Consider the following 24,543-nt stretch of genomic DNA (forward strand, 5'->3'; position numbering starts at 1 on the left):
AGGCCGGCGGTGCTCCAATGGGGATTCCGACCGCGGCGGTAAAGCCGCGGTCGGACCGGCACCACTGGCGGGCTCCCGCCAGTGTACCGCCGCCCCATTGAATCCTCCACGGCGGCGCAGCTTGCTGCACCGCCGCGGGGATTCTGACCCCCCCTACCGCCATCCAGATCCCGGCGGTCCGACCGCCGGGATCCGGATGGCGGTAGGGGGGGTCGCGGGGCCCCTGGGGGCCCCTGCAGTGCCCATGCCACTGGCATGGGCATTGCAGGGGCCCCCGTAAGAGGGCCCCTACATGTATTTCACTGTCTGCTGCGCAGACAGTGAAATACGCGACGGGTGCAACTGCACCCGTCGCACAGCTTCCACTCCGCCGGCTCGATTCCGAGCCGGCTTCATCGTGGAAGCCTCTTTCCCGCTGGGCTGGCGGGCGGTCTGAAGGCGACCGCCCGCCAGCCCAGCGGGAAAGTCAGAATTACTGCCGCGGTCTTTCGACCGCGGAACGGTAATCTGACGGCGGGACTTTGGCGGGCGGCCTCCGCCGCCCGCCAAGGTCAGAATGAGGGCCTATGTCTCTTGAGGAGGCTAAACAATGTTGGCAGGCGTCGACTAGGAGAGTATACGAGATGGGCGAGAAGTCCGGTAAACTGTTCTATTGGTTGGCGACACATGGGGCGGCAGCTAGAGTAGTGCCTGCCATACACGATAGGGAGGGAAACACCCAAGTGGAATTGGAAGCGATTGCCTTCTGTTTCACGGCCTATTATCAGGATTTGTATGCTAAAGACTCCCTCCTGCACCTGGTGGAGGAGGGTTTCCTGGTTTGGGACCTCCCGGTCCCAACTATTCGGCCCACTGTTGCCCAGGACTTAGACCAGCCACTAATAGCGGAGGAGGTGGATGCCGCCATTTCAGAGCTTAGTGGGGGGAGAACTGTCGGACCAGACGGATTTCCAATAGAGTACTACAAAAGGTTCCGCTCACTATTGGTACCCCAGCTCCTGAATCTTTATGGTGAGGCCCTGTCGACGGGGACTTTTCCCCCTGAACATGATTGCACGACCATTGTGGTCCTTCCTGCCCAAGGGGGGGGGGTTGCAGGCTCCAGACCAATGTGCGTTATATTGTCCAATCTCCCTCATCAATGCAGATATCAAAATATATGCCAAAGTACTGGTGTTACGTCTTACACGTACGCTGACCCACCTCATTCATTCGGATCAATGAGGCTTTATGCCCGGCAGAAGCACACGTCATTCTATCAGGTGGCCCTATCTCATGGTGCTGGCTCTAATGGTGCCCTGACCCTTCCCCTCATAGATTTTTGTAAGGCATTCAATACGATTTTATGGGGGTACATGGAGGTAATCCTGGCACGTATGGGGCTGGGGCCCTTGCTCCGCCAAATGATCCGTCTCCTTTATCAACATCCTACTGCTGCCCATTTTAAGGTAAATGGGGTGCTCTCCCAGACATTTCCAATTCAACAGCACTGCCCTCATCAAAATGATGTGGCTCCCCCGATACCTGTACACCCACACAAACTACCCGTACCAAATAGCAAGGGCGTGGTTCCTTACTCTCACCTCGAAATTTACACTTTAATTTGAAATGGAGGGCGGCACAAAGTGGCTTTCAATACCGCGAGTAAATCCCCGTATGAGGGGGGCATGAGAGTCCCAGATCTACATATTTACTATTTAGCCGCCCAGGTGGTGCCCATAAATGACTGGTCTGTGGGAGGCTGGGACGACCCGGCATACTGACTTTGAGATTCACGAAGCGGGCTTTGGAGGCCTACTGGGTATACTCTATGGTGGCAGGATTCCTGTCCAGACTGAATCTTGCACCTGGGTGGCGGTAGGTTGCTGGAGGGTGGCCCTAAAACTCATAAAATGGAACCAGTGCCTTACTCGAATGAGTCCACTGTGGCACGGAGAATGGCTGCACCAGCTTGCTACCTTAAAGGGCTTTCAGCACTGGGACTTAATAGGGGTGACTTACTTTGGGGACATGTACAGAGGGGTCAACCTTATGTCATTCCAGGACATGAGAGAGCACTATGGGCTACATCAGACACAATTCTTTCGATACCTGCAACTGCGTTATGCCCTGTGTGCACACTTTTCAGTTAACACCCAGCTCCTGAGTACAGCCCACTCGAGGCGAAACTGTTAACTGGGAGCCTGGGGAAGAAAGCAGTGTCCCAAGTTTATAAATCTCTACTTACAAACGCCCCAATTGGGTTTGACCACCTGTGACAGAGGTGGATGCAATGGGTAGGAGAGCTGGATGATGTTGATTGGCGGGAGGACTGTTGGTCCCCCCGGGAGTTAGCTATCTCAGCTAGGCTGTGGATGGTGCAGTTCAACTACCTCCATGCATCTTACTTAACCCCTGCAATAATGTCGAAGATGTCTGGCGGAGCGGGGTCCGTCTGTGCCAGGTGTGGCCTCCTGGAGGGGACTTCCTCCACGCGACTTGGAGCTGTCCCCAAATACGACCCTTTTGGGAGGGGATTGGAAAGAAAATAGCAGAGGTCCTGGTGCGTCCTATAGACCTAGGCCCTAAGGTTGCCTTACTGGGGCTATTGGAGGAGCTGTGGGGGTGGCAGTGCTGAACGGGCATTTGTGGGAGTTGCATGCCTTGTCGCTTAGAGAGATATTGCTCACGGGTGGAGACTTCCCAGGGCTCCTTTGCTGGAAGGATGTAGGGCAGGGGTCAATTGGTGTGTACATCAAGAAAAGCCGATCTATGCAGCGCGAGGGCGCCCTAAAAAACATGATAAAATATGGGGGAAATGGTGAGCTTATCATGATGTTTTATTGTAACGTACTATTGAACACTGATTGTCCAGCATTGGATCGTGTCTTACGCTCCGTACCTCTATTATTGATGTTGTTGGGACGCACTGTGTGTGTACTGTTCTTTAACTCAATGAAAACAAAACTAATAAATTTGGTTAAAAAAAAATAAAAAATTTGAATTCAGAAGCCATGCACACAAGTGGAGAGAGGCCAGTTCCGGATGCAGGATCTGACCCTTGTTCATGGTTAACAATGTTGGCAGTGCTGGGAGGTGAATGGGATTGAATTCAGATGACAGGAGGAGTTTCGTAAACCAGTTTTGCATGGGCCACCTAGGAGCAATCAGGACCAGGTGACAGTGCTCTCTTCTCACTTTCCTGAGAACCTTCAGTATGAGAGGGGGGGGAAGTGTATGCATAAATCCCTAACCACCTGATCAAAATGGCATTCACCCATGACACTGGGAGTGGATACCGACTGGCATAGAACTGGCATTTGGTATTCTTGTCTGTTGAAAAGAGAACCAATGCTGATGTGCACATTGTGAAAATATGCTGTTTAGCTGTGTTTGATCTTATTCCCACTCGTGGCAACTGTACTTTGCCCTTCTGAGTGTCTGCTACAATGTTGCTGACTCGGGACACATGCTCGGCTCTTGGTGATATTTTGTGAATAGTGAGCCAATTACACAGATCCTGGGCCTCTTGGGAGGTCGTCAGTGATTGTGTACCTCCTTGTTTGTTTATGTAATGTATGCTGGTCGTTTTGTCCATACAAACCAGCACTGAGAAGCCTGCTATCCTCGGAAGAAAAGCCTGCCAAGTGAGAAATATGGCTTTCAACTCCAGTCTGTTCATATGCAAGACTTTCTCTTGAGTCTACCACTTTCCCTGAGTTTGCAAGTTCTGCAGGTGACCACCCCAGACTTGCACAAATGCATCTATGGTTCTGACGAACTCGGGGATCTGAGGTAGAAATCCCGTGATAAATGGGAAGCCTGAGACCACCACAGTTGGGCTTCCTTCATGTTTGGAGTGATAGTTACAATGTCGTTGAACGATTCTTCTGTGTGGATCCACTGCTTCTGCAATTCTTCTTGCAATGGCCTCATCTTCAGTTGTGCAAGAGGTACGAGACTGATTGCAGAAGACATCATGCACAGTAATGACTTGTAAAGACAAACTGAAGAGGACCTTCTTTTTGATAGCTTGACTGTTAGGGCTTAGTTTGTGTTGTCTGTCCTGAGATAAATACGCTTGTGGTTGGTTGCACCCAGAATAGATCCTAGGAACATTATAGTTTGGCTTGGAATAGTTACTGATTTTTGAAAATTTACAGTGAGACCCAACTTGCGAAATAGGTTAAGACAGGCTGATGTGGCTCTGGACACTTGATGCTTTGTTGGTTGGGACTTTGAGCAGCCAATCGTCCAAGTAGGGAAACACTTGGTGACCTTGGGTTCGGAGAGCGGCTGCTACCGGTGCCAGGCACTTGATGAATATATGAGGTGCAGATTTGAGTCTGAATGTGAGTACTTAGAATGGGTAAAGGGTACCGGCTATGGTGAAGCGAATATATTTCCTGTGTTTTGGATGTATGGAGATGTGGAAATGGTCATCCTGAAAATTGAGAGTTGTCATGAAATCTCTGCTGTTGAGGAGGTGCAGGATTTCGGAGAGAGTGACCATTCAAAATGATTGCTTGCATAAGATTTTTTTCAATTTTCTTAAGTCCAGTATGGACCTCCATTCCCCTGTTGTCTTTCATATCAGGAAGAATCCGGAGTAGAAGCCTAGGACCTTTTGTGAAAATGGAACTGTCTTGATTGCTCCCTTTGCAAGCATGGTGAGGGCTTCCTTTCTCAGTAAGTGAAGATGGGGGGGGGGTGTTCCCCTTAGGGGGTTGTTTGGTGGTCTCTGTACAAATTCTAGGGTATGGCCATCAGTGACATGTCTAATACCCATTTGTCTGATGTTATCTCTCTCCATTGGGGTAGACAGTGGGAGATCTTTGCACCCACAGGAAGCGACGAGGTGTCTGTAGCCAGCACCATGTGCAGGTCACTGTTTACTACCTGTACCCCTATTCTGGGAGGGTTGTTTTTGGCGAGGGCCTTGTTTGGTATAGGCCCCTGCAGGAGTCTGACGGTACTGAGTGTTCGTCTTTATCGCTAGCAGCGCATCATGGATGCGCTTTCCAAAAAGTGCTTCGCCATTATAGGCCTTATCCAAACCCTTAGACAGGACCTCTGGACTAGAAGACATTAATTTCAGCCATCCTTGGCGTCTCACTGCTGCTCCAGCCAGTTGGCAAAAGCCTGTTGATGAAATGTCCAACGTGCAATCTATAACCTCAGAGGGGGTGCGCTCTCCCTCTTGCAGGATCTTTATGGCTTTTGCTTTCTTGTCGTCAGGGTAAGGTCTATGAGGTTGTCAGACCACATCTGCCTATCAAAGCAGCCAAGGATAGCAAGAGAGTTTGCTGCCCGTACCACAATGGCAGACATGAAGAAAAATCTCATGCCCAAATTATCCAGATGTCTGCACTCCCTGTCCGGTCTGTGTAGAGATTGGAGCGGAAGGATTCTTGGAGCAATGTTGTGCAGCTTGAGATATTACAGAGTTTGGTTTGAGATGACCTGTAAGACAAGCAAAGAATCTTCCGGGGCCTTGTACTTACTTTTTGTCCACCAGGGGTGGCACTGCAAACACTGTAGCCAGGTTTTTCATTATCTTTATCCCTCCTCCTGTAGTCAATAATGGGGATAGACCTGACCGATTTCCTTGCTTGTTCCTTAAAATTGTAAAGGAAACAATCAGCTTGCTTGATAGAAGTTGAAAGTGAAACCTTGTCGCTACTCTGTCCATCAAGTTATGAAACTCCTTGATGTCCTCTGTGGGAGAATCTGATGGATGAGGCAGTGGAGGAGACGGTGTGGGAATTAGGTAGTCATCTCACTCATTCTGTGGAGGAGCATTTTCTTCTATCTCTTTTTCCTCTCTTTTATCCTCCGATGGAGAAGGGTCCTCTCTTGGTGGTGCCACTATACCTGGCCCTAGAGTCAAACCTGGAGTTACAGGCGGAGGGATATTTTGAGGTGTAGTTGGAACAGCTGTTTGAAATGGTAGCATCTGCTGTTCAGTTGCTTCAGGAGACACTCCTCTTATAATCCTGTAACATAGCTTGCATATCCTGGACCACTGATACAGGGAACTGTAGTTCCTCCTGCCGTTGTTGAGGCTGATAAAGGTGCTGGTAATGCTTTCTTGGTGGAGGAGCATAATATTGCTGATCATACTGTTCGTCTTCCTCCTCAATGTCATCATTCTCTTGGCATTTAAGCAGTAATTCAGACAGACTGTGTGCATGCCCATAGGGCCCATCATCATCTGACTCCTCCATACCCAATAGATGTAATGTAGGAAAAGGTGAAACTTTACTGGGGGACGTTAGCGCTGGAGTCGATGTCCTTGTAGCCACCTTTACTATCATCGTTGACGGTCCCGTCGATGATGTCGTCGACTATGCCATCATCGACGCCATGGTTGTGTCCTGCCTAGTGGCTTAATTTTGTTTGACCAATGACTTTGTGTTTCACCACTGCACATATTAGTTGCTCAATGTTCACCAGTAGCACATTGTATGTTTTGTTCAGTTGAGCCGCCTATTGGCTTTGACATGGCATTAGCCATTACTTTCTGTATCCAGTTTCGCCGCCTATTGGCTTTGACATTGCATTAGATATTACATCCTGTATTCAGTTTAGCTGCCTATTGACTTTGACATGCTATTAGATATTCTGCCTATTGGCTTTGACATGATATTATACATTGCATTTTGTATTCAGCTCAGCTGCCTATTGGCTTTGACATGACACTATACATTGCATTTGATATTTAGGTTAGCTGCCTATTGCCTTTAACGTGGAGTTAGACATTGCAGTTGAGAATCCAAGCTGTATTTTTCCAAGCTGTGTTTTGGCACAAGATGAACCAAGATGTTTTTCTCACAGTAGACTAGACATGATAAGAGAGGGTACACTGGTTGTTTTTCTCCGCTTGAGCTTGGGAAGAGGAGTAGTCTCGGAGACCTGGCCAGTCTCCAAAGGCTAGCTCAGTTTTCCCGGGTCTGAGAGGAGGGGGCACACCTTTGTAACGAATGTCACAGGCTGCAGAGATTCAGATTCGGATCTGCCTGACTTCGTGCTGGAACTAGGTGCCAGTTGGCAGCATCCCGTGTGGGTAGATAAATCTCTTTCTCGCAGCTGACAGGGAGTCATCAGCTTGCAGACCCTAGAAAGATGAAGCTGTAAATAGTTTCCCACACGGTGAAGTATTTGTTTTGCTTTGCATTCAATATCTTATAAATATAACCTGCTGTGTATATTGCAAACTGTGCATTGACGTGCGCTTGAAATCTACTAATCCGTCAGTTACATTGCGGTTGGGGAAGAATTAACAACAATAAAAGTCTTCTTTGAACTCAGAAGTGCATTTCTGGTGTGTTATGTAAGTGCTTAAAAACTAGATAAAACCAAAAGCACTACAGGTTGGACCTGGAGTTGCCAGCAATGATGGATGTTGCTTCGTCATCGACGATGTCTTTCTTGGTGGTGCCGTCGACAGAGGTGTCATCAATGGCATAGTCACTGATGGAAGCATCAACAGTGGTTGAATTCTCATCAATGATACAGAAACGTCGATGGCCGTTGTTCCTGCCGACGATGGCCTAGTTGACGAAACGGTGATGACCATCGTCGTTGTCGATGAGACTGCCGTCGACGTGGATATTGTCATCAACGGTGTTTGTTATTGTTGAATCTCTAGACTTTAGAGATGGGGTTGTGGACTGAGAGGAGGCCATCTCTGTGGAGATGTGGTGATTTTTCTCATTTTTTCTCAAATCTTCATAGTCAATCAATCAATCAATAATTTATAAAGCGCGCTATGTACCCGTGAGGGTTTCGAGGCGCTAGGGGGGGGGGTGGTGCTGCTATCGTTCAAAGAGCCATGTCTTGAGGAGTCTCCTGAGGGTGAGGAGATCCTGGGTCTGGCGTAGTGCGGTCGGGAGTGCGTTCCAGGTCTTGGCGGCGAGGTAGGAGAAGGATCTGCCGCCAGAGGTCTTGCGCTGGATTCGGGGGACGATGGCGAGGGCAAGGTTGGCAGAGCGTAGTTGACGTGAGGGAACGTAGAAGTTGAGTCTGGTGTTCAGGTAGGTGGGTCCGGTGTCGTGTAGAGCCTTGTGTGCATGGGTGAGGAGTTTAAAGGTGATCCTCTTGTCCACCGGGAGCCAGTGGAGGTCCCTCAGGTGAGGGGGGATGTGACATCGGCGGGGTATGTCGAGGATCAGGCGGGCGGATGCGTTCTGGATGCGTTGGAGTCGTTTGATGTCTTTTGTTGGGATGCCTGTGTAGAGTGCGTTGCCGTAGTCGAGTCTGCTACTGACGAGGGCTTGGGTTACCGTCTTTCTGGTTCCTGTTGGAATCCACTTGAAGATCCTGCGGAGCATACAGAGGGTGTTAAAACAGGAGGGTGAGACTGCGTTGACCTGTTTGGACATGGTGAGGGCGGAGTCGAGGATGAAGCCGAGATTTCGTGCGTGGTTGGCTGGGGCGGGTGGAGGGCCTAGGGCGGTGGGCCACCACGAGTCGTTCCAGGCCGATGGGGTGCGCCCGAGGATGAGGACTTCCGTCTTGTCGGAGTTAAGTTTTAGGCGGCTGTTGCTCATCCATTCGGCAATGGATTTCAGTCCCTCGTGAAGGTTGGCTTTGGCGGTGAGAGGATCTTTGGTCAGGGAGAGGACGAGCTGGGTGTTGTCGGCGTAGGAGATGATGCTGAGGTTGTGCTGGCGGGCCAGTTGTGCGAGGGGGGCCATGTAGATGTTGAATAGCGTTGGGCTTAGTGAGGAGCCTTGGGGGACGCCGCAGATGAGGTTGGTGGCTTTGGAGTGGAAAGGTGAGAGTCGGACCCTCTGGGTTCTGCCGGAGAGAAAGGAGGAGATCCAGTTGAGGGCTTTGTCTTGGATGCCGGCTTCGTGTAGACGGGTTAGTAGGGTGCGGTGGCAGACTGTATCGAAGGCGGCTGATAGGTCTAAGAGGATCAGGGCTGAGGTTTCGCCGTTGTCCATTTGTAGTCTGATGTCATCTGTGGCGGCGAGGAGTGCAGTCTCTGTGCTGTGGTTTCATCTGAACCCGGATTGGGAGGGGTCTAGGATGGAGTTGTCTTCTAGGTAGTGGGCGAGCTGTGTGTTGACGATCTTCTCGATGACTTTCGCTGGAAAAGGGAGGAGGGAGATTGGTCGGAAGTTTTTGAGATCGTTGAGGTCAGCCTTAGGTTTCTTGAGGAGAGGTTGGATTTCTGCGTGCTTCCAGCTGTCCGGGAAGGTAGCGGTGTTGAAGGAAAGGTTGATGATCTTGCGGAGTATGGGGGCGATGGCGACGTCGGCTTTGTTGAAAACGTGATGTGGGCAGGGGTCAGATGGAGATCCTGAGTGAATGGAGTTCATGGTTTTTAGGGTTTCGGCGTCGTCTACTTGGGTACAGGTGGTGATGTGGTCGGCGTGGGAGGAGTTGTTGGGGGTGGGGTCTGGCGGAGGTGAGGTGTTGAAGCTGTCGTGGATAGCTGCGATTTTCTGGTAGAAGAATGTGGAGAGATCGTCGCAGAGTTTCTGGGATGGAGGGATGTCATTGACGTTGGCGTTGGGGTTGGAGAGTTCCTTCACGATGCTGAAGAGTTCCTTGCAGTCGTGAGCATTGTTGTTAAGGCGTTCTGTGAAGTGGGAGCGCTTGGCGAGTCGGATCAGTTGGTGGTGTTTACGGTTGGCTTCCTTGAGGGTAGCAAGGTTCTCGGGTGTGCGCTCGAGGATCCATTTTTTCTTGAGTTTCTGGCAGGTGCGTTTGGAGGTGGTTAGTTCGTCTGTGAATCAGGCTGGTTTTTTCTTTTCTTGGTTGGCGGTGGGTTTCTTGAGTGGGGCTAGGATGTTGGCGCAGTTGAGGATCCATTGTTGGAGGTTGATGGCGGCGAAGTCCGGGTCGGTGGGGTCGGGTGGTGGGTTTTTGGCGAGGGTGTTGGTGAGTTGGTCTTCGGTGACTTTTCCCCAGCGGCGGTGAGGCGGAAGAGGGGTGCGGTGGTGTTCGGTGTTTTTCTTGAAGGAGAAATGGACGCAGTGATGGTCGGTCCAGTGGAGTTCGGAGGTGTGGCTGAAAGAGATGTGGTTGCTTGAAGTGAAGAGTGGGTCAAGGGTGTGGCCGGCGATGTGGGTGGGAGTGTTGACCAGTTGACGGAGTCCGAGGTTGGAGAGGTTGGTGGTCAGTGATGCGGTGTTGACGTCATTGTTGTTCTCCAGGTGGAAGTTTAGGTCTCCCAGGAGGATGTAGTCTGAAGAGGCGAGGGCGTGGGTGCTTGCGAGGTCGGAGACGGTGTCGCTGAAGAGGGCTCTTGGTCCTGGAGGACGGTATATGAGGGTTCCTCGGAGGGTAGTGTTGGGGTCCGTGTGAATCTGGAAGTGGAGGTGTTCGGCTGTTTTGAGGGTGTCGTCTGTGTGGGTATGGATCTTGAGGGTAGCTTTGTGGGCAATGGCTATTCCTCCGCCGATTCCGTTGGTGCGGTCTCTTCTGGTGATCTTGTAGCCGTCAGGGATGGTGATGGAGATGTCAGGGGCCGAGGAGTCGTTCCACCAGGTTTCGGTCAGGAAGTCTACGTCTGGGGCGGTGCTGTCGAGCAGGTCCCAGAGGTCGATGGCGTGCCTTCGTGCGGAGCGTGTGTTGAGGAGGATGCAGTGCAGGTGGTTTGTGTTGGTTGTTGCTGGCTTCGTTGTTTTGTTGCAGGTGAAGTTGCAGGTGCGGCAGGAAAAAGGTCCTTTGGTCTGCTTCGGGCTGGCCTGGAAGCACTCTGTGGAGGGGCCAGGGTTGAAGGCGAGGAGTTCGCTGGGCGAGTAACGAAGGCATGGGGCGCGAGGACCAGGGGGTGGCGCTGGGCGCGGTCCAGGCGCGGACTGGCGCAGACGGGCTTGCCTCTGGCGCGCCAGCGGCGCACCCACTGCGCGGACGCGCAGCGCCAGCCATTAAGAAGGGAGGGGGGAGGGAGGGAGAAGCAGCTGGGAGGAGGGAGGGAGCGGCGAATGGGGGCGCGAGGGGGGCGGGGCCGCAGGGAGGCAGCGGCAGGGAGAGAACTGCAAGGGTGAGCGCCCAAGGGGCGAAAACAAGAAAAACAAGGCACAGAAAAGTCGGGCACAATTTGAAAACAGTCACAAAAATACACTAATGGCACAAAATACAATCGGGGCACAGCAATCAGAGGGGCACAACGGGGGCAGACGCGCAGGAGGCAAGGCGCTTGAAAAACAATAGAAAACACTTACAGGACGGCGAAAAGTGGCACAATCAGAAGGGGCACGACGGGGGCAGAAGCGCAAGGAGGCAAGGCGCTGAAAATATAGAAAAACACTTACAGGACAGCGGAAAGCGGCACACGGGTCAAGTGAAGCTTGCTAGAGCCCACTAGACACCAGGGATGAGGCGCAGGGGGATGCCTGCGGGTGGAGGAGGGCCTCGCACACGCTAGCAGTAGCGTGGGCGGGGGTCAGAGGCAGGAGACAGCAGGTTGGTGCTGCGGACGTGGGGGGCGAGCTCTAGACCTAAGGCAGGTCAGAGGTCGCTCACTCGCGATGCGCAGCGCCAGCCATTAAGAAGGTCTTTCTTGTCCCTCAGATGTGCCCTGGTCAAAGGATCTTGGCATTTTCTTGTCCTCTTGGAAATGTCACTGTCCTCTTCAGAAGTGGTAGCCTTTGGGTTTTTGACTTCTGTAGCTGTAGAAGTAGCCTCCCTTCTCTGTCCTTCAAAGTCTTAGAAGAGAAAGTTCTACAAATCTTACAATCATTTACCTGATAGTTGGGGTAGAGGCAGTAAATACATTCTTTCTGTGGGCAATCCACATGAAGTTGTTTTTTTCCACAGGACTTGCAAGATCTGAGAGTCCTTTTCTGGAAGTATCAGAGCTGTAATTCTTAGCTTGAAGTAAGGAAAAAACTGAGCAGAGCTCAGGGAGACTACCTTCACACGACATGCAGTAGAAAATCTGAGGGATGCAGCCTCTCTTGGGAGTGTACCAGAGGATGCTGTTACCTGGTTGGTCATAGGTCAAGTTTGGTCCCACTTTAAAAAGGACATAGATAAGTTATTAAAGTGACTGTTCATTGTCATTGGAGCCTACGAGAATGATACATACTGCTATTTTATGGAACCGTGGGACTTCCACTTCGATGACAGGGAATGATTCAAGCATGTGAATCTATCAAGGATCTAATACTGGAGAACCCAGGATTAGTTAGTCTGCAGAAAAAAACCTTGAAACATCAAAAATGTGTGCTTTCTATTGTACATATACACATGCAGCTGTACAGAGTCTTGAGAAAAGATTAAACGCCTACCAAGTAAGAATGTCAATAATACCCTCAATAATATGTGGAGATAAAGGAATGAAGCCTGGACTATCTGGGTAGACACGAATACCATGCTGCACACTATGGCTCACTCTCACCATTTATGTGTGGGGCAGGGTATGTTTAGTTTATATAGTACTTTCCTACAGAAGTTAACTTTATTCTAGAAACATCAAGAGCTTTCTCTATAGGAATGTGTTTTTGAAATGCGAATTGGGCTGGGACACAGCAAGCAATGGGTCTCACAAGATACATGTATAAATTTGCCCCACCCCGCTTTCTTTTCATATGAACCAATGTTCAGGGAAATCTCCTGACTTTTCTCCAGTCTCCTTTCATCATCTTCTACAATGGACTGATCGAAGTATTACAAACCTGTACTATATGCTCTTTCATGTCAGAATGTAATCACCTGTCTCTTTCTGCATACAATACTATATAATTCAAATTTAAAGCCAAGGTTGTTGACACTACTGAAAATACTGCCAAACACATGATAACTTAAATACATCAGGCTACACAGTAATTCCAAAAAAATAAATGCTGTGAAATGAAACCATTTCCCATTTTCCATTTCAGACAATATCTGTTTGCTTCAAAGCATGCCAAATATAAGCTTATGACTGGGAATCACATATTTTAAAATTTAGAAGGTAAGTAAACACTTACTTATTTTCATTTGTGACAGCCATTGTCTTTCCCCCGGGAATTAGTTCATGACAAATGAGCTATGGAGAGAAACAGGAAATATTAATTCTGGTGCTGTAGGTCTGAAGGCTCCCTCCTACTGGCATGTACAATTTTCTTATTTAAAAATAAAATAAAACAGTGCACAGACATTTGAGCATAACTCCTCAAAGTTGGTTCCAATGCCTCCTGAGTATATCCCCTCAATTTTCATACATTCATGGTAGGTAGGGAGGACACTTCCCTTTGCCCAGCTAAAGGTGAGCAGGAGATAGATGGCTGGTATAATAGGGAAGAGACTATGAACTAAAAGCGTCTTAATCAACATGAACATAATTTTATTGTGTCCATTTCTCTCTTAGTATTTAAAAGGTTACATCAAAAGACGGAACACATTTCAGAGACACAGTATAGTCTCAAGGCTGACATGAAGCAAACATACAGCAGAGGAAAGCTTTGCCATGTTCTGCGTGGCTCTCAAACTATTCACTGCCGTAAGATCACTACGATAGGCACTACTCCTATAAGCTTCCTGTATTCCCCTACTTGATTATTCCTCTTGTGCCTCACACCTTCCCTTCCTCATGCCAGAATGTAACATTTTTCCTTCTTTTTTGTTTTTAAGGCTGTCTGCCTACGTACCCTAAGCTCACCTGTGAGTCTATGTGCAGTGGTCAAGTGCAAACCAATTGTTGCCGGTATTTAATGTTTTCCGTATACAGCATGTGCAACTATCTAGCCCACGTTGTGCACAGTATGAAAAACAGTACTCCACGCCCTAAAGCCATGACCTGCGAACAGAAGCAAGAGATGCCAGGAACAATGTTTTGGCACTGTATGACCCACCTCTACTTCTTGTTGGGCCTGAACATTCATGTATCATTAACAGCGTTAAGCATTTAATAAATAACCTTTAAATACCTGCGTTAAAGAGTGCGATACCAAGATGCAGAGGTCCGAAAGCAACAAAAGTTGTTCTGTTTTCCTGAATGCACGAGTGTGATTTACATATACCATGATAACCCATCTAAAGTGTATAAAGAAGAAGGTAAAAGAACAGGATAGCTCAAATGGTGCTCCAATTAAGTTAGAAAGGACTTAATTAAGATCCCAGGTGTGGGCTACTTTAACAGGAATTACTCTCTTACACCTTTCCATAAAATTCTTTATGACATGGATTTGAAAAATCGACTGGCCTCCTTTTTGCAGGAATTGCAGTTAAATGAAACCATAAATATATGTATAACAATCTGGACATTTGCATGTGTAAAGGTAGCAAAAAGGTGATGTACTTTGAGAATTAGAGGATCCATGTTTTGAGTATTTCAGTAGCTCACGAACAGTTTCCATTTGGCAGAATAACATTTTCTAGTGGTAGGCGTTCTAGGGTCACTAAATTGTTCACAAACGTTTATACATTCCTGTGGAAGTTATGTTATGTTCTAAATTATATTTAGAGCGCTTGTGCACAGATGCTTCTTCACACTTTAGGAAGGCACAACCTTAAAATCTAACAGTGATCAAGGAAAAAGACTGGATGATACTTGGGGCACAATTTAGGCAGTCAGGGTGGTGAAGGATTTTACGTCCACTACCTTGCTTCTACTCCCCTGGCCAAATTTAGAATTAAATCAGCGATCCTGAGATGAGCTCTTTGGGTTTCTTTTCTAAAAACAAACTACCAAAGCAGAACCATAAAAAGTAATGACACCAACATCATGGGAATTTTCTCCCATGGAGTGGGGGTATTTTTTTTTTTATTCTTTACTGTCCCTCACAGTATATATTTTTGACCAACTGTGAAAAACAATGCCATTAATTCAGCCACTTTAAATAGGGCGGACGGACACTTCCCTGGACTGTAGGAGGAAGGTTTATATGATGAAGTAAATTTTACTCTGTCAGGGAAAACCTGTCAGTCCGCTTGACTCAAAATAGGGCAAGCAGAATGAGACAGCGTACTCTGTTGCTGTTCGAGCCCTTGGTTATGAAAAACACACGTTTATAGCTGATGCCTAAAAGACAGTAGATTTGTTTCTGTCTAAAAACTCAGTGGAGAAAGTTCCATAATTCGGACTCAGCTGTAAAAAAAAAATCTCAAATGACTGTTCTGTTCCTAGTGACGGCAAGCAAGAATTGGTTTGCAGATCTGAGAGTGTGACAGCTGAGTGAAGGAAAATGTGTTGGCATGAAAGTGGAGCTCTGAGGAGTAGAGTTTTATAGACAATTGGTAAGGACTTAAAGGCTACAAGAGATTGAATGAATAGGGTAGAGCTGGCTGCACCGATGAAATATGCAATATTCAGGCAGTTTTTGGGAGCACTTGTGCTACAGAATTCTGAGCAAGTTGAAGTTGATGTAAGATTTTGTCTGGAGATTCAGTGTAGATTAAATTAATCTGGTCAAGAAATGACTGAATGATAGCGTTCATTATTGGTATATGCAAAAAGGGATTGATGAAGGGGAGAATCATTTTCAGAAGGCAAAATCGGGTCAAACAGGCGCAAGTCACACTAATAGACTGGGCTTCCAGGGCCAGGATGCTGTCCAGGAGAACTAAAGTCTGCACTACTTGAACCATAGCTGCAAATACCTGCATTCTAAGACATCAGATGCCAAACATACACATTCTAAGACCTCAGGTGCTAAGTTGCAAATGTGAAAGACTTGGAGTTGCGATGAACATTTGGCCTTCCCGCTGATTGAGCAAACACAGATGTAAGAGAAGTCTTTAATGTGGGTATATGGATGTTTCCATGGATGACCTGCCCATGTTGGAGCAATGAGCATCATTAGTGCTTGCCTCAATTTGTGCACCACATAAGGGATCACTGGAAGTGGAAAAAAGAGAGCAAATGTCCCAGACCAGTTTACCCATAGTTCATTCTCAAGAGACTGGGGGTGAGGATTCCTGCAGGCAAAACGTTGGCATTGAAGGTCTGTGAGGGGATACCTTAGAGGCATACAAAGTTATCACTGGGGTCCATCAATTATGAAAGTACAGTTCAAGTATCTGGGAATTGACCTCAGATTCATGAGTCTCTTCATGGTGCCTGGTTGGAAATTGGAAAAACTGCAATCCACTCCTGGGTGGTGCTCAGCCTGTAATTGTATGTGATGCTGCAATGACCAGTGCCAGATCTTTTAGGCTATCCAGGACAGTTGCAGCGAGTGTGTGCTCTCCTGTTTTTCAAAGTAGAGAACTGTGGTTGTAGTGTCTGTTCAAATTAAAACCCCCTTGTTGTGCAGCTTGGCCAGAAATTTCCTGAGAACTAGCCGGACTGTCTGCAGCTCCAAAACGTTCATCATTATCATTCTCACACTGAAAGGACATAACATTTAGTAATGGGGAAGCAATCTCTGAAATGCCATGACCCTCTCTGGGGTATTGGTAGGCTATAACGGTCACTGTAGTGAGTGTGGTCCCTAGATTGGTTCTAAACTCCTGAGGATGAAAGCATGATTCTTTGACATTGACTATGAAGCCCAAAGGGTGGAGAATGCAAGCTACGTTATGTGTGCTGGCCAGACACTGGTAGTGAGTCATCATTATTACCAACCAATTGTCCAGACAAAGAAACACATGTATTTGACTGTGACACAGATTCGCCATCACCACAGCTAGATGTCAAGTGAACACTTATTGGTCTGAGGTGCCGCTGAAAAGTAGAACATTTAATTGGCAGCATGTTCCATTTAACACAAACTGCAAGTACTGGTGCGGTGCAGATGTGTTGGAATGTCGAAGTAGGTGACTTGAGGTCAAATGTTGCCTTGTAGTCTTCTGTTGTAGTAGAGGAATGACCTCATGAAGCCTGGTCATCTTGACATCGATAGAGGTAATGACTCACAAGTGGGCAGAGATTTCCATCACTTGTGGAGGAGGAAGTATAGAGAGTGTACCTGTGGTCCTTGATGGCTCACATGTACTGTGTTTATTGTTTTTTTGGCACGCAAATTTCACATCTTTGCCAACAGCAGCAAGGATGTGTTGGTTGGTCTTGTGATGGCGCGGTAGGTAAATGGGCCTCACTGCATGGAATTCCAGGAAATATAGTTGGACTGTGGTGGAAAGTACCCACTTGTCTGAGGTTATGGCCTCCCATTTTGGAAGAAAAAACTCAGCCTTCTCCGTCAAGTGTTATGTGGTTAGTGCCCATGTGTGAAAAGTCACTGCTTGGTCGCAGAATTACCTGTATCTTTGGCATGCCTGTGTCTGGAGCAGCCATTAATTCGGAGTGTTCCACAGGTATACTGCGCTGCTTATACAGATGATGGGTTTCCATTGAAAAGAGCTGCTGAGCATGATGCAGACTGGCTTGCCCACCTCTCAATTAAGTTCTTTTTTTTGGCCATAGAGAAAAGCATTTTTGTTGGTGCTTGGGGGCACTTAGCCTTTACCGCTTCCATGTTCTTTTCAGTTTCTCCAGCATGACTTCTTTCAATGAGTCGAACAACGGTTTGCCACTGAATGGCTACACAAGGAGCAGCTGTGGGACCACTGGCCAGAACCCAGAAATGGGCAACCATGCCTTGTGATGAATGACGACGTTAAGTGTTGACTTGACAGGAGCCTGCTTCTGTGCCATTAATGCACAGTGGATACTACCATTGGTGATCATCTTGCATGCTTTACAGTCTCCTGAGCCTACTTACAGTAAGGATTGGAAAGGTGGTGCAGTATCTCTTCCATCTCCTCCCATTACAGTCTGTTGTGTCTTGCTAGCATCACCAATACATTGGCCAATATGCCACTCCCTGGTTGTGCCACAAACTACCTGTTTGCCAGCCTCATTAAACATCTTGCTGTCCCTCTCTGGGGATGGAATGTCACCTGTTCCTTCAGACTCATTGGTGTACACCACCAATGAGTCTGAAGGAAAATGTCTCCTGATGAAAAGTAGGCTTAAGCTTCGCCTTGAGGTGTGGAATGATCACCTGAGTCTTACTAGGATGTTTGAAATTCTTCACACAGTTCTTTATTCAGTATTTAGCATGGGCAAGTCCTGATTGTTTTTCAGTTCTGGAGATAGTTAATTTGAGAAAATCCTAATGCGAACGACTACACTGTATGCTGATGTTTCATGAGACTGAGAAGCAAAGGTTTCTGGCTTCTCTGGATCTTCATCCTGGGGAGGGTCAAATCTATAAGAATGCCATGCATCATCCTCATCATCATCCACCACTGTATTTTGTTATAGGTAATGAGTTTTATGGAAGATCAACAGTCCAAGTAATCTGTCTTTTTAAAAATTGTCTGGACATACATATATATTTTTGTCAAACCAGTCACTGTGAAAAGACACAGTGATCAGACATATGTTAAAACTCAGTATACCACACCCAGCCATAGTATCTTTCACCAAACAGTACAATGAGGCTTCGATGATGTCACTTTCTAACTGATCAAAGGGGTTCTACATGTGGTTAGGAAGGTGTGAAACGGCTGTTCTGGTCATCGTTCATAATATACCTTGTATACCTTGCCAGAAGGCTATGGACATTTGAGATCCCAGAGACAAGGCTGCCGGAGGCCAAAATCACCTCATTAACTTTGCTTCATTTGTGATCAAGATGCATTTAGGGATGGTATTGGCCTTTGGAAGTCTGAACCCAAAAATACCCTGAACCAAGGTGGGTCTGGGTTCTCCAGGCACAGAGGGTGCTTTCATGTGAATTGCTCATGAATTGCCATAGCAGAAGAGGATTGCTCCCATGTCACAAAAATGAGCTCAGAGGGGGCATCAGTAACTGACAGCACTGGCTTGAATTGCTAATGAGGAACACCTACAGATTTCAGTTTGGGACAGAAAGTCTCAATATCAAGTGCATCTTACATTATCTTAATAAGTGACCTTAAATTATGTATCCAACCCAAAGGGTTATACTTAGTTACTTATAACATTTGTGTGAGTGTTCATATGAATAAGTACATTATGTTACCAAACCCTGTTTAACCCTATTCTCAAAACATTAGGGAAAGAAACTTCTGCAGAGTTTGATTGATAGATGTCCCTGCCTCCCCCCCACCCAAAACATTATTTTCTAGGCAGGGCTTTTCTGAAGAACTCCTCTTCAGGGCAGAAATAATCCTGAACTTTTTTCCATCAAATAAGTGCCATAATTCACTGCCTGATTTAGATCTCGGTGGATGGAGTACTCTGTCACAAACATGACGAATTACCGTCCCCCGTATCACGATCTTCAGAGGATATAATGGGATACTACTTGGATACTTGGCTCCTCAGCTAAACTTCCATAGCCTGCCTCCCATCTGGTGTTATATGACATTTTCCCAAATTCACTCTATTGCTGGGGGCATTTTTATGATAAAGAAACTTCAATAAGAAATATCCATTAGAACCCTGGGATTGTGTGGCTTTCTCAAGAGCAAATAACCAATATCTTGTGCAGGGACCGTCAAAAACACAACTTAACATAATATTTATATTCCCCTTTCAAAGTCATAATTTCATTTTTCATCTCATTGCATAAGTCTGCCAATAGTCCAGGAGTATTTTCACGAGAGACTAAATTGTTAAGAAAAACAAAAGGAGGGGGCAAACACTTTTCAAAACAGCTTACAACAAAAATACGGAGTATGCAATAAAATCCTGTGCACTACTGCAACAACCACACGATATGTCATTGAGTTATTCACTTGCTAAGGCCCACTCTCCGCAGCACTGACCATCCACCCTTTCCATCTGACTAACTGCTCAAGCTGTACGTAGCATTTCTGTAGCACTTTTTTTTACCACTTGGTAGGGCCTCAAAGCACTTTAGCACGTATGAATGAATGAGTATGAATAAGATTGGCAGAAGATGTTGGTGGAGATGTCAGCTAGCAGTAGGTGTTTTGGTATTGTGAGCGAGGCATGGAATAAGCTCCAGACTTATTGTAGCAGCCTGTAGCAGTGTCTTGCACATGAAGCAGTATGTGAAAGGAGTATGTGAAATAAGTGCATATATAAACTCAGCACCTTATAGTCTATGTGCTTTCGAGTCATGATTTTGAGAACAACCATCTTTTTATAGCCTTTCTGAACTCTAGGTTGGTGTCAATGATACATATTTTTTGGGGACATTGTTCCAGAACTTGTATGTCTAAACAGACAATGAGTTATTTTCCATTGTGTTTTTTTTTTTTAAAAAGGGGAATAATTAGGAGTGGTGGTATCTTATATCTGAGCGTAGGAAGCTGGCTTTGTAGTGTACCCAATGTAAAGGGGCACTATGCAGATAGCCTAGGTGACCCTTTTAGGTGTACTCGGGTTAAAGCAATAATCCCAAATGCTCTATTTTGTGGCAGTGTGGGCGAGCAGTTTAGGCTTATCAGAGAGCAGTGCTAAACATTTGTTGAACATACAGAGTCAATAAATGTAACACACTCTACAAGAAACTCAAGACCATTGTTTAGAAAAATATAGTTCTTTTTATAGAATGTTTCTACACCAGAAAAACTTCAAAAGAAGGCAAGTACTGTTGCAGTGTATCAATTCTTGAAAGTAAGTAACAATTCACTCAAATGCACTTTTGAGCGCAAATGGCTTTCTTTGGACAAAGTACTTTTACTGCATAAGGGTATTTAGAGTCGATTCTCAGGGGTCCCCTTTAGATTGTAGGGTGCTAGAAGGACAAGATCACAAGAAACACTAGCAGTTCAGTTTTATCTGCCTTGGGTCGCCTCGGTGCAGAGGTACTGAATGGGTCGGGTACCTTGCGCGCTGCAGTGTTGGCTGGGGAAGCATGTGGAAACAGGTAGTGAGGGTCCTGGGAGCAAGGGAACACCATTGGATGTTGAAGACCCCAGCCGTAGAGGTCGGGTGCAGCAGGTTTGGTCCTCAGGTGCTCCTGTGTCAAGTCTTTGGTGAACCTGTAAGAAGGGGACAATAACAGGGTAGCTGGTCCACTCTCGCTGATGGCCTCTGCAATGCTGATGTCACTCGACAGCTGGTCTCTGGTTGCGGTGCTGAAGTCAGGTCTGAACTTAAAGAAGCGTAGGTTACTGCAAGCGGTTCGGTACCCGAGTATTGGTACAGGACGGCTCCAGTAGGTCCTGGGGTCTTCTCTCTTGGTGTGGAGATGGGTTGGTCCTGCTGGAGCAGTGCTGTGAACTGGATGTTGCGGCTGGTGCCTGCAGGGTTCAGCGGAGGGACTTCTCCACTTCAAATGAGATGCTGATGACTTGAAGTGCTGGAGGATTTATGAGGCTTTTGGAGGATGCACAGCTGCAGTACGAATCAGGTTGTTGCAACTGTCGGGACAGAAGCAGGCAGGCAGGTTTTCAAGCCAAAGTCCACCTGCACTTCAGAGTTCTTGCTTCTTTGGCTCCTCTTGGTCCTTCTTTTGTCAGACGACACCGTTCTTTTGGGTTCAGGGGGCCTCCTAAACACTGAATTTAGGGGCATTTAGGGGAGTGTAGGGTAGTAGTCAATGGGCTACTTATTCCTTGGGTGACTACACCCCATTGTGACCACTTCCTGTGGGAAGTGGGCATAACCCTGTCCCAGAATTCCACCAAAAACAAGATGGTGGAACACTTCCTTCGTGGAGCACATCAGACTGCCCACCCTAGGTGTGTGGCTAGCCTGGTAGTGCAACACGCCTACCTGCATATCTAATTTCCCACTTGTCCTGGTGAAAAATTTTCCCCAGGGTAGGGGTTTGTTTCTCCCAGCCTGGGGGAAACCGGGGTTGAATATCAAAGGTGGCAGGGACTTTGACGTACCTGGCCTTGGTATGTAGATTTACTAGCCATCCACCTGGAGATGGATCTAACACCTTCCTCTGGAGCAGATAATGTTTCTGGCCTCTGAGAGCAGGGGCGCTAACCTCCTGGGGGTCAGAAACAGGTCTGTGGTGGTAGGCCCTTGGATACTAGTCAGCCAGCACACCAGAGAACTAGTAGGTTTGAGGGGTCACCTCTTAAGATGCCCTAGGGGTGCATGCCATACTACATCTAGGACTGGCATCAGTCTGGATTTATTAAGACAAGGTGTTTGATACCAAACACCATCAGTGAAGCCATTATGTAGCTGAGTAACTCGTAATGACCAGTGTCTAATACACAACTTGAGATGGATTACCTGTTCACTTGCAATATCTAGACCAAGACATCACAGGGGCATATCTGATCATGCAGACATGTCCTCACATGTATTAAAATACATCCTGCCTTAAGGCTCTTAAGGCTTGCTGTAGGGGGAATTACATATAATACATGCAGTGACTTTGGCATGGCACGCAATGAGTGTGCAATGTTGTGTTTTCACTCATGGCTTGCACCATGACATGTAGTCTGCAGTCGAAGGCTGTGTGCAATTTGTATGGGGGTCCATTAGGGTGGCACAATACATGCTGCAGGCCTTGGGGGCCCTAGGTAAAAGGGGTACCATTTACTATGGACTTACAGGGGTGCTAAATTCCTTCCAACTGTTCCACAATTGGATAGGCTGTTTTTAGGGGAAACACTGGCACTGGAGCTTGTTTAGCAGGCTTCAGTGCACAGTTAGAGTCTGAAACCAGTATTAAGCAGTTTAAAGGTGGCCAAAAAGTGGAGGGACATCTGCAAAAGAGTCCAGTTTCCTACACTGAGGTTTCCACTTTGAGGGCACAGTTTGAGTTTCGACTGCAAAAAACAGGTCCTTACCCACAGATTGCCTGCGAAGCAAAGCAAAGTGATTCTTCTTGCTTCTCAAAACAAGTGTAAAGCTTTCAGGGCAGGGCTGATGTGATTCCACATTCTCAAGTGTGGACTAATATTGCTGCCACATTCTGGATAGGTTGCAACTCACCTATTAGTTTTTTGATATGTCAATGTTAAGACCATTTGCATTGTCAAAAAGTGAAGACACAAGGACTATTGATGCATGAATCTTGTGCGACAAGCCAAGGTAAGGGAAAATACATCATAACATTCTTCTTGTGTAGGTGTCTCTGGTCACTTTTTAACTTTGGTTTTCAAGTGACAGCTTGGAGTCCATGGTTACGCCAAGGTTTTTCACCTTCCTTGATGTGGTCAGAGTTAATCCTTAGTGCTGGAGACCATGGTGGCAGGGGGTCATAATGGTACCAGGTCACACAGGAGAGAAGAAAACAAGTTACTTACCTGTAACTACAGTTATCCAGTATTGGTATCTTTCATAAATTCACATGCTTGAAACATTCCTGTTGTCAAAGTGGGAGTCCCAAGGTATATAAAAAAAAGCAGTAAGTAAAAATGTCCATAGGCTATAATGCTAGCAAAATCACACATATAGCCTATACATGTCCTTTTGTAAAAAAGAACCAAACTTGACTTATGACCAATCAGGCTCCAGCACCCTCTAGAATAGTGCCCAAAGAGGCTCATTCCCTCAGATTTTTTAGCACAAGAATGAAGAATATGTAATGGAAAGGAAATGTGAGCCTCAAAGGGGAGGAGGGTGGGTTGCATGTGAATTTATGAAAGATACCAATACTGGATAACTGCAGTTACAGGTAAGTAACGTGTTTTCTTATCCAGTATTGGATCTTTCATAAATTCACATACTTGAATCTGAATAGCCAGCAGTATTCCTAATAACCGTTATGCCCGCAGTTTATGGTGGGTGTGAGCATTGTAATCTTTCCAATTATATCAATACACACTCCTACATATGTACATTAAAACATATCAAGCAATAATTGCGTAGGAGTTAGAGCCATTACATATTTAATTAAATATGCACATTCAAGTAAAAGTCTCACCTCAATGAATTAGATGATGCAGGACCGCCTGTCCAACAAGTGAATCAGTTCTTTGTGTTGATTCCAAATAGTAATGCTGCTCGAAAGAATGCAGTCTTCCAAGTTGCAGCTTGACATATCTTGTCCAAAGCGATCCCTTGAAATAGAGCAACTGATGTGAAAATTGCTCTTGTAGAGTGTGCCTTCGGATGGCTGGTTAGTGGTTTTCCAGCCTTCGTATGGAAAAACTGAACGATGGATGCAATCCAACGAGCTATCGTTGCTTTAGTAACTCCCGTGCCCTGACGACCCTGGCCATAGGAGACTAGTAGCTGGTCTGTCTTCCGGAGTTGTTTAGTACGCTGAAGGTAGAACTTCAAGCATTGTTTGATATCCAGTGTGTGGAGAGTCCTTTCCGCCATAGTTGATGTATTTGGGAAGAAGGTTCTTAATATCACTGGTTCGTTCAGGTGAAAAGATGAAGGCACCTTAGGGATGTATCTTGGGTTTGTTCTGAAAAGAACAAAGTTGTCTGAGAAAAAAAGGTAGGGTTCCCTAGCAGTAAAGGCCTGTATATCGCTGACTCTCCTCATGGACGTAAGAGCAAGGAGAGTTGCCACCTTCCACGTGAGATATTTCAGATCCGCCCTGTGAATAGGCTCGAACGGTGCTTTCATTAATTGTGACAGGACAATGTTTAAATACCATTGAGGAGGATGTGGTCGCACAGGAGGGAAAGTGTGAAACAGACCTGTAGTAATCACACAGACAACGTAGGTTCAGCTGTTTATTTCATAAACTCCTTAAGACAAATCACTTCGAGCACCCTATACATTCCAGAGCAAACTCCCAGCTAGTCCATTGGCCAACATTCCAAGGTAAGCAGGAGCGTACCATTGGTTAT

The 24,543-nt window shown here is 46.7% G+C and overlaps 1 protein-coding gene across 9 annotated transcripts in view; it reads right to left on the bottom strand.

Moving 5' to 3' along the window:
• The window catches only part of UBE3B (ubiquitin protein ligase E3B), a 342,871-nt gene that overhangs the window by 45,417 nt on the left and 272,911 nt on the right, over positions 1 to 24,543 (bottom strand). For all 9 annotated transcript variants that reach the window (XM_069214750.1, XM_069214746.1, XM_069214747.1 and 6 more), the window contains one exon: positions 12,912 to 12,970. In XM_069214750.1, coding sequence (XP_069070851.1) covers positions 12,912 to 12,970 — 59 coding nt within the window. The remainder of the gene's footprint in view (positions 1 to 12,911; positions 12,971 to 24,543) is intronic.

This window comes from Pleurodeles waltl, chromosome 11, assembly GCF_031143425.1.
Source record: "Pleurodeles waltl isolate 20211129_DDA chromosome 11, aPleWal1.hap1.20221129, whole genome shotgun sequence".
NCBI classification, from domain to species: domain Eukaryota; kingdom Metazoa; phylum Chordata; class Amphibia; order Caudata; family Salamandridae; genus Pleurodeles; species Pleurodeles waltl.